We start from the raw sequence: 14179 nt of genomic DNA, 5'->3' as shown, positions 1-14179 counted from the left end.
TTAAAGATTTGAGATACGTGATTGTCATTTAAAAAAATGTTTTGTCAAAAATAAATTTTTGATGATTGGATAATTGTAATAAGTGTTAGGCTAAAGAGTAGAGTTTCTTTTATCTTTCCTGTGATATAAAAAATTTCAGAATGTAACAAAAGCGTGTCAAGTACGTCTACATATTTAACTTTACGCCTCTCATTCAATAATCACTATATACTCTGAATGACATTTTATGTAAATTAAGTTTACACACCAATTTATACAATTAATGCTGTGTATAAATTATGCAGAAAAATTCTGCAGTATTTTATGCATCTAAATGCGGCACACATTACAGCGTGCTCTTTGTTAGGAGAATGACTCTCGACCTGTGCAATTGCCATCCTCGTGCGAGGAGACGAGCAAGGCTGACTGCAAATGGCATTTCTGACATTCATACAAATCCATCGTCGGCGACAGTATTCTCTAATCCAAGAATATTCCAAGATACAGCGTTTATTATTAATTCATGAATAGAAAAATGACAATATTTAGCACGAAATCTCCGCAAAACGCTTCTTTACATTAGATAAAAAATATTATATATATAAAACTGATCTTTTTATATTTAAAAGTATTAATATTTATTATAATTTAATTTTTAATAAAATTATATATAATTGATTTTACATACGGATTAGCAATAGCTAATTGCGCGTGATATGAGTTAAACTAGAATGCCGAATGAATGAAACTTAGAATGGAGTGATTAATCTTGTTAGCATGTGTCACGTGATGGAAGGCCTTTGAGAGAAGGACGGGACGACCACTTTTACGGTCACTAGCGCTTCTCCACGAGAAGACGACTTACGCGCGCGAGGGACTATCCTCTCCCGCTTCTCATCCACGAACGAAGATGATAAAAGCATGTTAGGAGTGGCCCGTCGTAGTCTTCCTTTCGGGATCGGCCCAGAAGGAACGTAGAACGCGAATTCAACAATCGGGATGGCTTCGAGAACGATCGTTCATCTGCTAATCGCCTGCGGCATTTTCGTCGCGACGACATGTGAGTAAAAAAGTTACCCTTTTGTGTTCCTTGACACATTCGAGAGAGTGAAACTAATAAATATCCGTCTAATCGCGACAAAAAAGAGTCGGCTTTTTGTTCTTCTCTTCAATTATCGTTTGAATTCCGCAGTGATGTGTCACATAATTCTTTTTTTTAATTAATGGACTGTATAATCATTGAATTAATATCAATTTAGGCTATAAAGTGTTTTATATAGATCATGGTGAATTAAATAAGCAGTGTATTTTTTTTTTAATTGAAAGATGCATTAAGTTTTTAAATTTATAATTATATCAAATACTCAAACACGGTTTTCAGTAATCAAGTGTTGAAATGATCAAGTATTGTGTTTTCTTTTTAAATTTGTGAATGCTATATATGAATTATCACAGTTTATTAACTAAACATAATTTGTATCTTAGCAGTAACAACTCTAATTTTTTTCCATCTTAAAAATTATATATAAAATAAGAATATAATATATATTTTTATTAAAACATATATGTACTGTATTATATAATGCATTAAATAATTGCGATATACGTAATTCGAACAATTTAATAGGGTTGGTTAAGATCCAAAATGTTTAGGAAAATTCGTATACTCTGCTTTATCTCATTTTTATGAATGCAAACGCGTCCTGAATAGTGTTTTGCAGCTATGCGATCACACGTATGCTCAGTCACGAACGCATCGGTGATTTGTATGCGATGCGTTTTTAGAAAAATGAATTTTTCAAGCTTAAAGCTTAGAGGCAAGCATGAATATTAATCCTCTATCACGTGGGTGAAACATGTGCAGCTGTTATATTGCGGATAGCGCTATAGATAGATAGATAATAATAAATAAATAATGTATACTTTGTATATAACTTTTGGAAAACAATATTTTTTTTTCTATAAACTTTTCTACAAACTTGAAATAAAATAAATTAATTAATGCTTCGACCGATAAAATTCCTTTTGCCTTCGATAAACAAGAATCCTCGATAGAGATGTTCGTGCTCCTCGATTTAATGAGCGATAATCGAATTTGTAATCAGTAGAACTTTCTCCCGTTTGTTTGCGCTCATATACCTTGCGCAATTTCTGCCCCGGGAAACATTTCTCGGGAATGCTCGACAGTTTTCGTGCATGAAACTATTGTCGTTATTTCTCCGACCTTTCGTGATATCCTGAGGCTACACCATATCGGACTCAGCTCTCTTTCCAGCTCTCCATCTCGAATATATTGTTTTAATTTTTTAACAATTAAAAAAGGTAGCGTCGTATAGAAAAAGCTTTCTACATATTACATATATCAATTTTAATAACGAGATTGTGCAATTTTATTTTTATATTTCGAGTTTTTTTATATAAAAATCTTTGCTGCTTTTATTTTATCTCTGAAAGTGTATTCTTGGCCCAATCTTGCCCTGCGGCAAAATCGTTTACAAACAGCATGCAGACATTGCGTAAGTGATGCGCAGGTAACGTTAATGTATGCGCATCACATACACACATATATATACACACACATACACACATAACATACGGCTTTATAGAGGTCGAGTGCTGGCTATCGCCGAACTTTCGCCATCATGCGATAATCGCATCTTGCTACGTTACTGAACACGACTCATTAATATTTTCTGGACGGACTCGTTTGACGAGTTTTATGCGCAATATTGATTGCGGTTTAAATCAGAGTCTCGGAATCATCGTCCTTCTGTGACTTTGGTAGCAAAAACTAGATGATGAAAGAAACTTGAGAGTTTTATTTAAGGATAAAAATATTGAATTTACGAAAGTTTTCCACTTAAAAAAAAAACGACTTGTCGCATTTCAGCGCTCAATCAAAATCCCAGGTTCTCGTATCAGCTGTTTGACAATCAGCTGAATCGCAATCAGCAGCAATTCTCGCCTAAACGCGGCGCATCCGTGTCATGTCCGGAGAGGAACGGTCGTTATGCAGTGCAGAATCAATGCGACGCCTATATCGAGTGTATCGACGGGGTTGCTGAAGAAAAGTTATGCCCCGAAGGCTTATACTACAATCCCGAAGCTCGTTTCAATTATCCTTGCGGATATCCGATCGACATAGATTGCACGGGCAGGCCAAACTTGCGTGAGTTACTTGCAATTGATTTTAATTTTATTTCGCGCATATTGAAATGCAATTAAGGCTCCTGGGTGCTCACCGCGGCCATATTGCGGATTGTGATGTCAGAGGCGAGAAAGCACACGCTGAAAATTCTTAGACGCCATTTTTTAATGAAAAGATATTTCGATTAAACAGCACTTCAGATGGCTTTAGCACACTCTTAAAAAATCCCCAAAACTATCCTTTTCCCTTTATAATCAATCAACATCTGTAAAATGATCGCGATATTAGACTTTGACATGCGGAATGACTGCGCATGTGCAAAGACCAGACGGACTGGGCTTCATAATATTACATTTTACAGCTGTTGATTGATTATAAAGGGGAAAGAGGATAGTTTTCGGGGTTTTTAAAGAGTGTGCTAAAACCATCTGAAGTGCTGTTTCATCGAAATATTTTTTTATTTCGAAATGGCATCTAAGAAATTTTAGCGTGTGTTTTCTCGCCTCTGACGTCACGATTTCGACATGGTCGGCAAGGAGCCAGGAGCCTTAAATAACGAGATTTAATTGTAAAATTTCTTTCAGAGAAGGCAATCCCGACCGAGGACTGTCCCCATCAATACGGTTACTTCAAGATCGGCGATCACCAGAATTGCGGTCAATTCATGAACTGCGTGGACGGTCGGGGTTACGTGTTCGATTGCCCGGAAGGTCTGGCCTTCAGTGCGGAGACGTATCGATGCGACTGGCCGGATCAGGTGCCGGATTGCGACGCCGAGGCTTTCCTCGGTTTTCGTTGCCCGGAGGTGAAAAATAGTCCCTTCTTGGACGCCAAGATTAAGTTTCACCGCAGCACCATCGATTGCCATCACTATTACATTTGCGTGAACGGCCGTCCGCGGTTGCAGAATTGCGGCACAGGAAACGCCTTTAATGAGTTCATCGACGCTTGCGACGCCGCGGAAAATGTCACTGGCTGGTGAGAGATATTTATAAGAACATCTTCCATCATGCGCAAATGGCTTGTCAATATTGCCTTTCATAATTCTTTCTCTAAAATTTATAAATTATTAACTGTTCTATTTATGCCCGATTGACGCTTAAAAATGTTATTTTGGAAAAATATAAAATAATTTGAAAAATATTATTAAGTGAAAGATATTTCAGTATCTTAATTCACATGTAATAAAATTGCTGATTTACGTTGTTAATTAATGACAAGCGATTTGTGACTTAAATTACTCAAATTACTTTATTTTTCAGTGAACACGAAGCGATAGTAAGAACTACTTCGACATATAATCAGCCGATACTTTTTTAAATTCGAGTGGATTTGAAGAGCAAAAGCAAAGATTGATAGAGTGTAATAATTCTAAAAGAGCAGTAACCAAGAGTTACAGTAAAAAGGTGCGTAGTTTTAAATTTCAATATGTAAATCGACATATATTCTAATACAAGAAAATTGCACGTTCCTATGCAAATGATTGCATATCATATACATTGAAAATGCATTATACTAATAGAGGATAAATAAAAGATTCAGTTACAATATATAATAAATTCGTACAAATCGTATATACGTACGAGTTGATGCCATAAACCATAAGCGATGTATATATATTATAATGTATAAATCGATTCCTCTCTTAAGTATATGTATTTAATATAGAAATGTAAAACTTTTAATAAAAATATATAATAAATACTCCCAAACCATTCTTCCTCTTTCTACATATCAATGAATATTTTTCACATAAAATTATTTTTACTACTAAAACGCAATATTTCAGTGATATAGGTTTTTACTGAAATTCGTTAAATATTCTAATATCAATTTTACTAAATTTGGCACATTTTCAATAATTAGAGATAAATCTATATTTTAATACATCTTGAACATCTTCAACAAATCGTATTATATTTATTGACATATTTAACAATTAAAAATAAACAATGTTAGATGCCCAGATTGAGACTTTTCACAAAACGATAAACTTTTGTGTACTTGGAAAAAAAGAAGAAAATATTTTAATAATATCAAATTTATAGAAACTAGCCAACTCAAGCGCGCGCCATTCTTCAATTTTATATTAAAAAGAATGATATTATAAAAATGATATTTATATATAAAGTTTGTTTAAATTTGATTAACATTTTTTGACAGAAATCAGATAATTAAAGCGTTAATTTGCTAATTAAATTTTAAAATAAAAATATGTTATAAAAATTAAAAATGTTATAAATAATATTACAAATAATATGTTTACTACTTAAAACTCGAATAATATATTTCATTGATTGCAGATAATTTTTATATATATAATACAATGTACTCGAAATATACAAGCAATAAATTTTTGCCTATACTTATTCGAATATCAAAAATCAATACTTTGTAGCAGCGAATGCTATATGGCGCAAACTTTTATAATATATATCAAATAAAAGAATTTACACGCTGGTATCAATTTGGGATAAAAATAATTTGCAAACAACGTACTATTGACAAAAACAAGCGATAAATTATATTGGCTCTTTATATTAAATAAATACGAGCATGCAAATTATTTTATATAATATACATAATATATGCTAAGTAATTAAGATGATTGAAATAATCTTAGATCTCAGTTATTTAAGTTATGAAAATATTTAAATAGAACCAATATCGTAAAAATAAATTTATTACATAATAAAGCACGAGTCAAATTTTAAATGAAAATGCATTCAATGTCTTTCAAATAAGTAATTAAAATGATTGAAATAATCTTAGATCTCATTTATTTAAATTATGTAAATATTTAAATAGAACCAATATCGTAAAAATAAATTTATTACATAATAAAGCACGAGTCAAATTCTAAATGAAAATGCATTCAATTTCTTTCAAATAAGTAATTAAGATGATTGAAATAATCTTAGATCTCAGTTATTTAAATTATATAAATATTTAAATAGAACCAATATCGTAAAAATAAATTTATTACATAATGAAGCAAGAGTCAAATTCTAAATGAAAATGCATTCAATGTCTTTCAAATAAGTAATTAAGATAATTGAAATAATCTTAAATTTCTGTTATTTAAATTATATAAATATTTAAATAGAACCAATATCGTAAAAATAAATTTATTACATAATAAAGCACGAGTCAAATTCTAAATGAAAATGCATTCAATGTCTTTCAAATATATAATTAAAATGATTAAATTTATCAAACATTTAATTTAATTAAATTATATAAATATTCAGATGGGATCAATATCGTAAAAATGAAATTATTACTTAATGAAGTAAGAGTCAAGTTATAAATGAAAATGCATTCAATGTCTTTCAAATATATAATTAAAATGATTAAATTTATCAAACATCTAATTTAATTAAATTATATAAATATTCAGATGGGATCAATATCGTAAAAATGAAATTATTACTTAATGAAGTAAGAGTCAAATTCTTAATGAAAATGCATTCAATGTCTTTCAAATAAGTAATTAAGTTGATTGAAATAATCTTAGATCTCAGTTATTTAAATTATATAAATATATAAGTGGAACCAATATCGTAAAAATTTAATTATTACATAATGAAGCAATAGTCTAATTCTTAATGAAAATGCATTCAATGTATTTCAAATAAGTAATTAAGATGATTGAAATAATTTTAGACCTCAGTTATTTAAATTATATAAATATTTAAATAGAACCAATATCGTAAAAATAAATTTATTACTTAATGAAGCAAGAGTCAAATTCTTAATGAAAATGCATTCAATGTCTTTCAAATAGGTAATTAAAATAATTAAACTTATCACACATCTAATTTAATTAAATTATATAAATATTGAAATGGGACCACTATCGTAAAAATGAAATTATTAAATAATGAAAGAAGAGTCTAATTCTTAATGTAAATGCATTCAATGTCTTTCAAATAAGTAATTAAAATAATTAAACTTATCACTCATCTAATTTAATTAAATTATATAAATATTTAAATGGGACCACTATCGTAAAAATGAAATTATTATATAATTAAAGAAGTGTCAAATTCTTGAGGAAAATACATTCAATGTCTTTCAAATAAGTAATTAGAATGATTAAACTTATCACTCAACTAATTTAATTTAATTATATAAATATTTAAATGGGACCACTATCGTAAAAAGGAAATTATTACATAATGAAGCACGGGACAAATTCTTGATGAAAATGCATTCAATGACTTTCAAATAAATAATTTAAATGATTATACTTATCACACATCTAATTTAATTTAATTATATAAATATTTTAATGGGACCAATAACGTAAAAATGAAATTATTACATAATGAAGCACGAGTCAAATTCTTAATGAAAATGCATTCAATGTCTTTCAAATAAGTAATTAACATGATTGAAATAATCTTAAATCTCAGTTATTTAAATTGTATAAACATATATATGGAACCAATATCGTAAAAATGAATTTATTACATAATGAAGCAAGAGTTAAATTCGTAATGAAAATGCATTCAATGTCTTTGAAATAAGTAAGTAAAATGATTAAACTTATCACACATATAATTTAATTAAATTATAGAAATATTTAAAAGGGACCAATATCGTAGAAATGCAATTATTACATATTAAAAAAAGAGTCCAATACCTAATGAAAATGCATTCAATGTCTTTCAAATAAGTAATTAGAATGATTAAACTTATCACACATCTAATTTAATTAAATTATATAAATATTTAAATGGGACCACTATCGTAAAAATGAAATTATTACATAATGAAGCACGAGTCAAATTCTAGATGAAAATGCATTCAATGACTTTCAAATAAATAATTTAAATGATTATTCTTATCACACATCTAATTTAATTTAATTATATAAATATTTAAATGGGACCAATATCGTAAAAATGAAATTATTACATAATAAAAAAAGAGTCCAATTCCTAATGAGAATGCATTCGATGTATTTCAAATAAGTAATTAATATGATTGAAATAATCTTAGACCTCAGTTATTTAAATTATATAAATATTTAAATAGAACCAATATCGTAAAAATAAATTTATTACTTAATGAAGCAAGAGTCAAATTCTTAATGAAAATGCATTCAATGTCTTTCAAATAGGTAATTAAAATAATTAAATTTATCACACATCTAATTTAATTAAATTATATAAATATTTAAATGGGACCACTATCGTAAACATGAAATTATTATATAATTAAAGAAGTGTCAAATTCTTGAGGAAAATACATTCAATGTCTTTCAAATAAGTAATTAGAATGATTAAACTTATCACTCAACTAATTTAATTTAATTATATAAATATTTAAATGGGACCACTATCGTAAAAAGGAAATTATTACATAATGAAGCACGGGACAAATTCTTGATGAAAATGCATTCAATGACTTTCAAATAAATAATTTAAATGATTATACTTATCACACATCTAATTTAATTTAATTATATAAATATTTTAATGGGACCAATATCGTAAAAATGAAATTATTACATAATGAAGCACGAGTCAAATTCTTAATGAAAATGCATTCAATGTCTTTCAAATAAGTAATTAACATGATTGAAATAATCTTAAATCTCAGTTATTTAAATTGTATAAACATATATATGGAACCAATATCGTAAAAATGAATTTATTACATAATGAAGCAAGAGTTAAATTCGTAATGAAAATGCATTCAATGTCTTTGAAATAAGTAAGTAAAATGATTAAACTTATCACACATATAATTTAATTAAATTATAGAAATATTTAAAAGGGACCAATATCGTAGAAATGCAATTATTACATATTAAAAAAAGAGTCCAATACCTAATGAAAATGCATTCAATGTCTTTCAAATAAGTAATTAGAATGATTAAACTTATCACACATCTAATTTAATTAAATTATATAAATATTTAAATGGGACCACTATCGTAAAAATGAAATTATTACATAATGAAGCACGAGTCAAATTCTAGATGAAAATGCATTCAATGTCTATCAAATAAATAATTTAAATGATTATTCTTATCACACATCTAATTTAATTTAATTATATAAATATTTAAATGGGACCAATATCGTAAAAATGAAATTATTACATAATAAAAAAAGAGTCCAATTCCTAATGAGAATGCATTCAATGTCTTTCAAATGAGTAATTAAGATGATTGAAATAATCTTAGATCTCAGTTAATTAAAATATATAAATATTCAGATGGGATCAATATCGTAAAAATATTTTAATTACATAATGAAGCAAGAGTCAAATTCTTAATGAAATTGCATTCAATGTATTTCAAATAAGTAATTAGAATGATTAAACTTATCACACGTCTAATTTAATTAAATTATATAAATATTGAAATGGGACCACTATCGTAAAAATGAAATTATTAAATAATGAAAGAAGAGTCTAATTCTTAATGAAAATGCATTCAATGTCTTTCAAATAAGTAATTAAAATAATTAAACTTTTCACTCATCTAATTTAATTAAATTATATAAATATTTAAATGGGACCACTATCGTAAAAGTGAAATTATTATATAATTAAAGAAGTGTCAAATTCTTGAGGAAAATACATTCAATGTCTTTCAAATAAGTAATTAGAATGATTAAACTTATCACTCAACTAATTTAATTTAATTATATAAATTTTTAAATGGGACCACTATCGTAAAAAGGAAATTATTACATAATGAAGCACGGGACAAATTCTTGATGAAAATGCATTCAATGACTTTCAAATAAATAATTTAAATGATTATACTTATCACACATCTAATTTAATTTAATTATATAAATATTTTAATGGGACCAATATCGTAAAAATGAAATTATTACATAATGAAGCACGAGTCAAATTCTTAATGAAAATGCATTCAATGTCTTTCAAATAAGTAATTAACATGATTGAAATAATCTTAAATCTCAGTTATTTAAATTGTATAAACATATATATGGAAACAATATCGTAAAAATGAATTTATTACATAATGAAGCAAGAGTTAAATTCGTAATGAAAATGCATTCAATGTCTTTGAAATAAGTAAGTAAAATGATTAAACTTATCACACATAAAATTTAATTAAATAATAGAAATATTTAAAATGGACCAATATCGTAGAAATGCAATTATTACATATTAAAAAAAGAGTCCAATTCCTAATGAAAATGCATTCAATGTCTTTCAAATAAGTAATTAGAATGATTAAACTTATCACACATCTAATTTAATTAAATTATATAAATATTTAAATGGGACCACTATCGTAAAAATGAAATTATTACATAATGAAGCACGAGTCAAATTCTAGATGAAAATGCATTCAATGACTTTCAAATAAATAATTTAAATGATTATTCTTATCACACATCTAATTTAATTTAATTATATAAATATTTAAATGGGACCAATATCGTAAAAATGAAATATTACATAATAAAAAAAGAGTCCAATTCCTAATGAGAATGCATTCAATGTCTTTCAAATGAGTAATTAAGATGATTGAAATAATCTTAGATCTCAGTTAATTAAATTATATAAATATTCAGATGGGATCAATATCGTAAAAATATTTTAATTACATAATGAAGCAAGAGTCAAATTCTTAATGAAATTGCATTCAATGTATTTCAAATAAGTAATTAACATGATTGAAATAATCTTAAATCTCAGTTATTTAAATTGTGTAAACATATATATGGAACCAATATCGTAAAAATGAATTTATTACATAATGAAGCAAGAGTTAAATTCGTAATGAAAATGCATTCAATGTCTTTGAAATAAGTAAGTAAAGTGATTAAACTTATCACACATATAATTTAATTAAATTATAGAAATATTTAAAAGGGACCAATATCGTAGAAATGCAATTATTACATATTAAAAAAAGAGTCCAATTCCTAATGAAAATGCATTCAATGTCTTTCAAATAAGTAATTAGAATGATTAAACTTATCACACATCTAATTTAATTAAATTATATAAATATTTAAATGGGACCACTATCGTAAAAATGAAATTATTACATAATGAAGCACGAGTCAAATTCTAGATGAAAATGCATTCAATGACTTTCAAATAAATAATTTAAATGATTATTCTTATCACACATCTAATTTAATTTAATTATATAAATATTTAAAAGGGACCAATATCGTAAAAATTAAATTATTACATAATAAAAAAAGAGTCCAATTCCTAATGAGAATGCATTCAATGTCTATCAAATGAGTAATTAAGATGATTGAAATAATCTTAGATCTCAGTTAATTAAAATATATAAATATTCAGATGGGATCAATATCGTAAAAATTTAATTACATAATGAAGCAAGAGTCAAATTCTTAATGAAATTGCATTCAATGTATTTCAAATAAGTAATTAGAATGATTAAACTTATCACACGTCTAATTTAATTAAATTATATAAATATTGAAATGGGACCACTATCGTAAAAATGAAATTATTAAATAATGAAAGAAGAGTCTAATTCTTAATGAAAATGCATTCAATGTCTTTCAAATAAGTAATTAAAATAATTAAACTTTTCACTCATCTAATTTAATTAAATTATATAAATATTTAAATGGGACCACTATCGTAAAAGTGAAATTATTATATAATTAAAGAAGTGTCAAATTCTTGAGGAAAATACATTCAATGTCTTTCAAATAAGTAATTAGAATGATTAAACTTATCACTCAACTAATTTAATTTAATTATATAAATTTTTAAATGGGACCACTATCGTAAAAAGGAAATTATTACATAATGAAGCACGGGACAAATTCTTGATGAAAATGCATTCAATGACTTTCAAATAAATAATTTAAATGATTATAATTATCACACATCTAATTTAATTTAATTATATAAATATTTTAATGGGACCAATATCGTAAAAATGAAATTATTACATAATGAAGCACGAGTCAAATTCTTAATGAAAATGCATTCAATGTCTTTCAAATAAGTAATTAACATGATTGAAATAATCTTAAATCTCAGTTATTTAAATTGTATAAACATATATATGGAACCAATATCGTAAAAATGAATTTATTACATAATGAAGCAAGAGTTAAATTCATAATGAAAATGCATTCAATGTCTTTGAAATAAGTAAGTAAAATGATAAAACTTATCACACATATAATTTAATTAAATTATAGAAATATTTAAAAGGGACCAATATCGTAGAAATGCAATTATTACATATTAAAAAAAGAGTCCAATACCTAATGAAAATGCATTCAATGTCTTTCAAATAAGTAATTAGAATGATTAAACTTATCACACATCTAATTTAATTAAATTATATAAATATTTAAATGGGACCACTATCGTAAAAATGAAATTATTACATAATGAAGCACGAGTCAAATTCTAGATGAAAATGCATTCAATGACTTTCAAATAAATAATTTAAATGATTATTCTTATCACACATCTAATTTAATTTAATTATATAAATATTTAAATGGGACCAATATCGTAAAAATGAAATTATTACATAATAAAAAAAGAGTCCAATTCCTAATGAGAATGCATTCAATGTATTTCAAATAAGTAATTAATATGATTGAAATAATCTTAGACCTCAGTTATTTAAATTATATAAATATTTAAATAGAACCAATATCGTAAAAATAAATTTATTACTTAATGAAGCAAGAGTCAAATTCTTAATGAAAATGCATTCAATGTCTTTCAAATAGGTAATTAAAATAATTAAACTTATCACACATCTAATTTAATTAAATTATATAAATATTTAAATGGGACCACTATCGTAAAAATGAAATTATTATATAATTAAAGAAGTGTCAAATTCTTGAGGAAAATACATTCAATGTCTTTCAAATAAGTAATTAGAATGATTAAACTTATCACTCAACTAATTTAATTTAATTATATAAATATTTAAATGGGACCACTATCGTAAAAAGGAAATTATTACATAATGAAGCACGGGACAAATTCTTGATGAAAATGCATTCAATGACTTTCAAATAAATAATTTAAATGATTATACTTATCACACATCTAATTTAATTTAATTATATAAATATTTTAATGGGACCAATATCGTAAAAATGAAATTATTACATAATGAAGCAAGAGTTAAATTCGTAATGAAAATGCATTCAATGTCTTTGAAATAAGTAAGTAAAATGATTAAACTTATCACACATATAATTTAATTAAATTATAGAAATATTTAAAAGGGACCAATATCGTAGAAATGCAATTATTACATATTAAAAAAAGAGTCCAATACCTAATGAAAATGCATTCAATGTCTTTCAAATAAGTAATTAGAATGATTAAACTTATCACACATCTAATTTAATTAAATTATATAAATATTTAAATGGGACCACTATCGTAAAAATGAAATTATTACATAATGAAGCACGAGTCAAATTCTAGATGAAAATGCATTCAATGTCTATCAAATAAATAATTTAAATGATTATTCTTATCACACATCTAATTTAATTTAATTATATAAATATTTAAATGGGACCAATATCGTAAAAATGAAATTATTACATAATAAAAAAAGAGTCCAATTCCTAATGAGAATGCATTCAATGTCTTTCAAATGAGTAATTAAGATGATTGAAATAATCTTAGATCTCAGTTAATTAAAATATATAAATATTCAGATGGGATCAATATCGTAAAAATATTTTAATTACATAATGAAGCAAGAGTCAAATTCTTAATGAAATTGCATTCAATGTATTTCAAATAAGTAATTAGAATGATTAAACTTATCACACGTCTAATTTAATTAAATTATATAAATATTGAAATGGGACCACTATCGTAAAAATGAAATTATTAAATAATGAAAGAAGAGTCTAATTCTTAATGAAAATGCATTCAATGTCTTTCAAATAAGTAATTAAAATAATTAAACTTTTCACTCATCTAATTTAATTAAATTATATAAATATTTAAATGGGACCACTATCGTAAAAGTGAAATTATTATATAATTAAAGAAGTGTCAAATTCT

At 25.9% G+C, this 14179-nt stretch overlaps 1 protein-coding gene across 1 annotated transcript; it reads left to right on the top strand.

The window, feature by feature from the left end:
• The first annotated feature begins 821 nt into the window (after window positions 1-821).
• LOC145938250 (protein obstructor-E) lies at window positions 822-4802 on the top strand. Its single transcript, XM_083041742.1, has 4 exons — window positions 822-1039; window positions 2870-3148; window positions 3712-4105; window positions 4390-4802. Exons 1-4 carry the CDS (start codon window positions 979-981, stop codon window positions 4445-4447), a joined length of 792 nt encoding a protein of 263 aa, XP_082897868.1. The 5' UTR covers window positions 822-978; the 3' UTR covers window positions 4448-4802.
• Window positions 4803-14179: the final 9377 nt, after the last annotated feature.

This window comes from Prenolepis imparis, unplaced genomic scaffold, assembly GCF_030444845.1.
Source record: "Prenolepis imparis isolate NDT839.2.m4 unplaced genomic scaffold, iyPreImpa1.0 SCAF_7, whole genome shotgun sequence".
Lineage (NCBI taxonomy): Eukaryota > Metazoa > Arthropoda > Insecta > Hymenoptera > Formicidae > Prenolepis > Prenolepis imparis.
The sequence above is the reverse complement of the archived record's forward strand: the minus strand, read 5'-3'. Positions and strand labels throughout refer to the sequence as shown.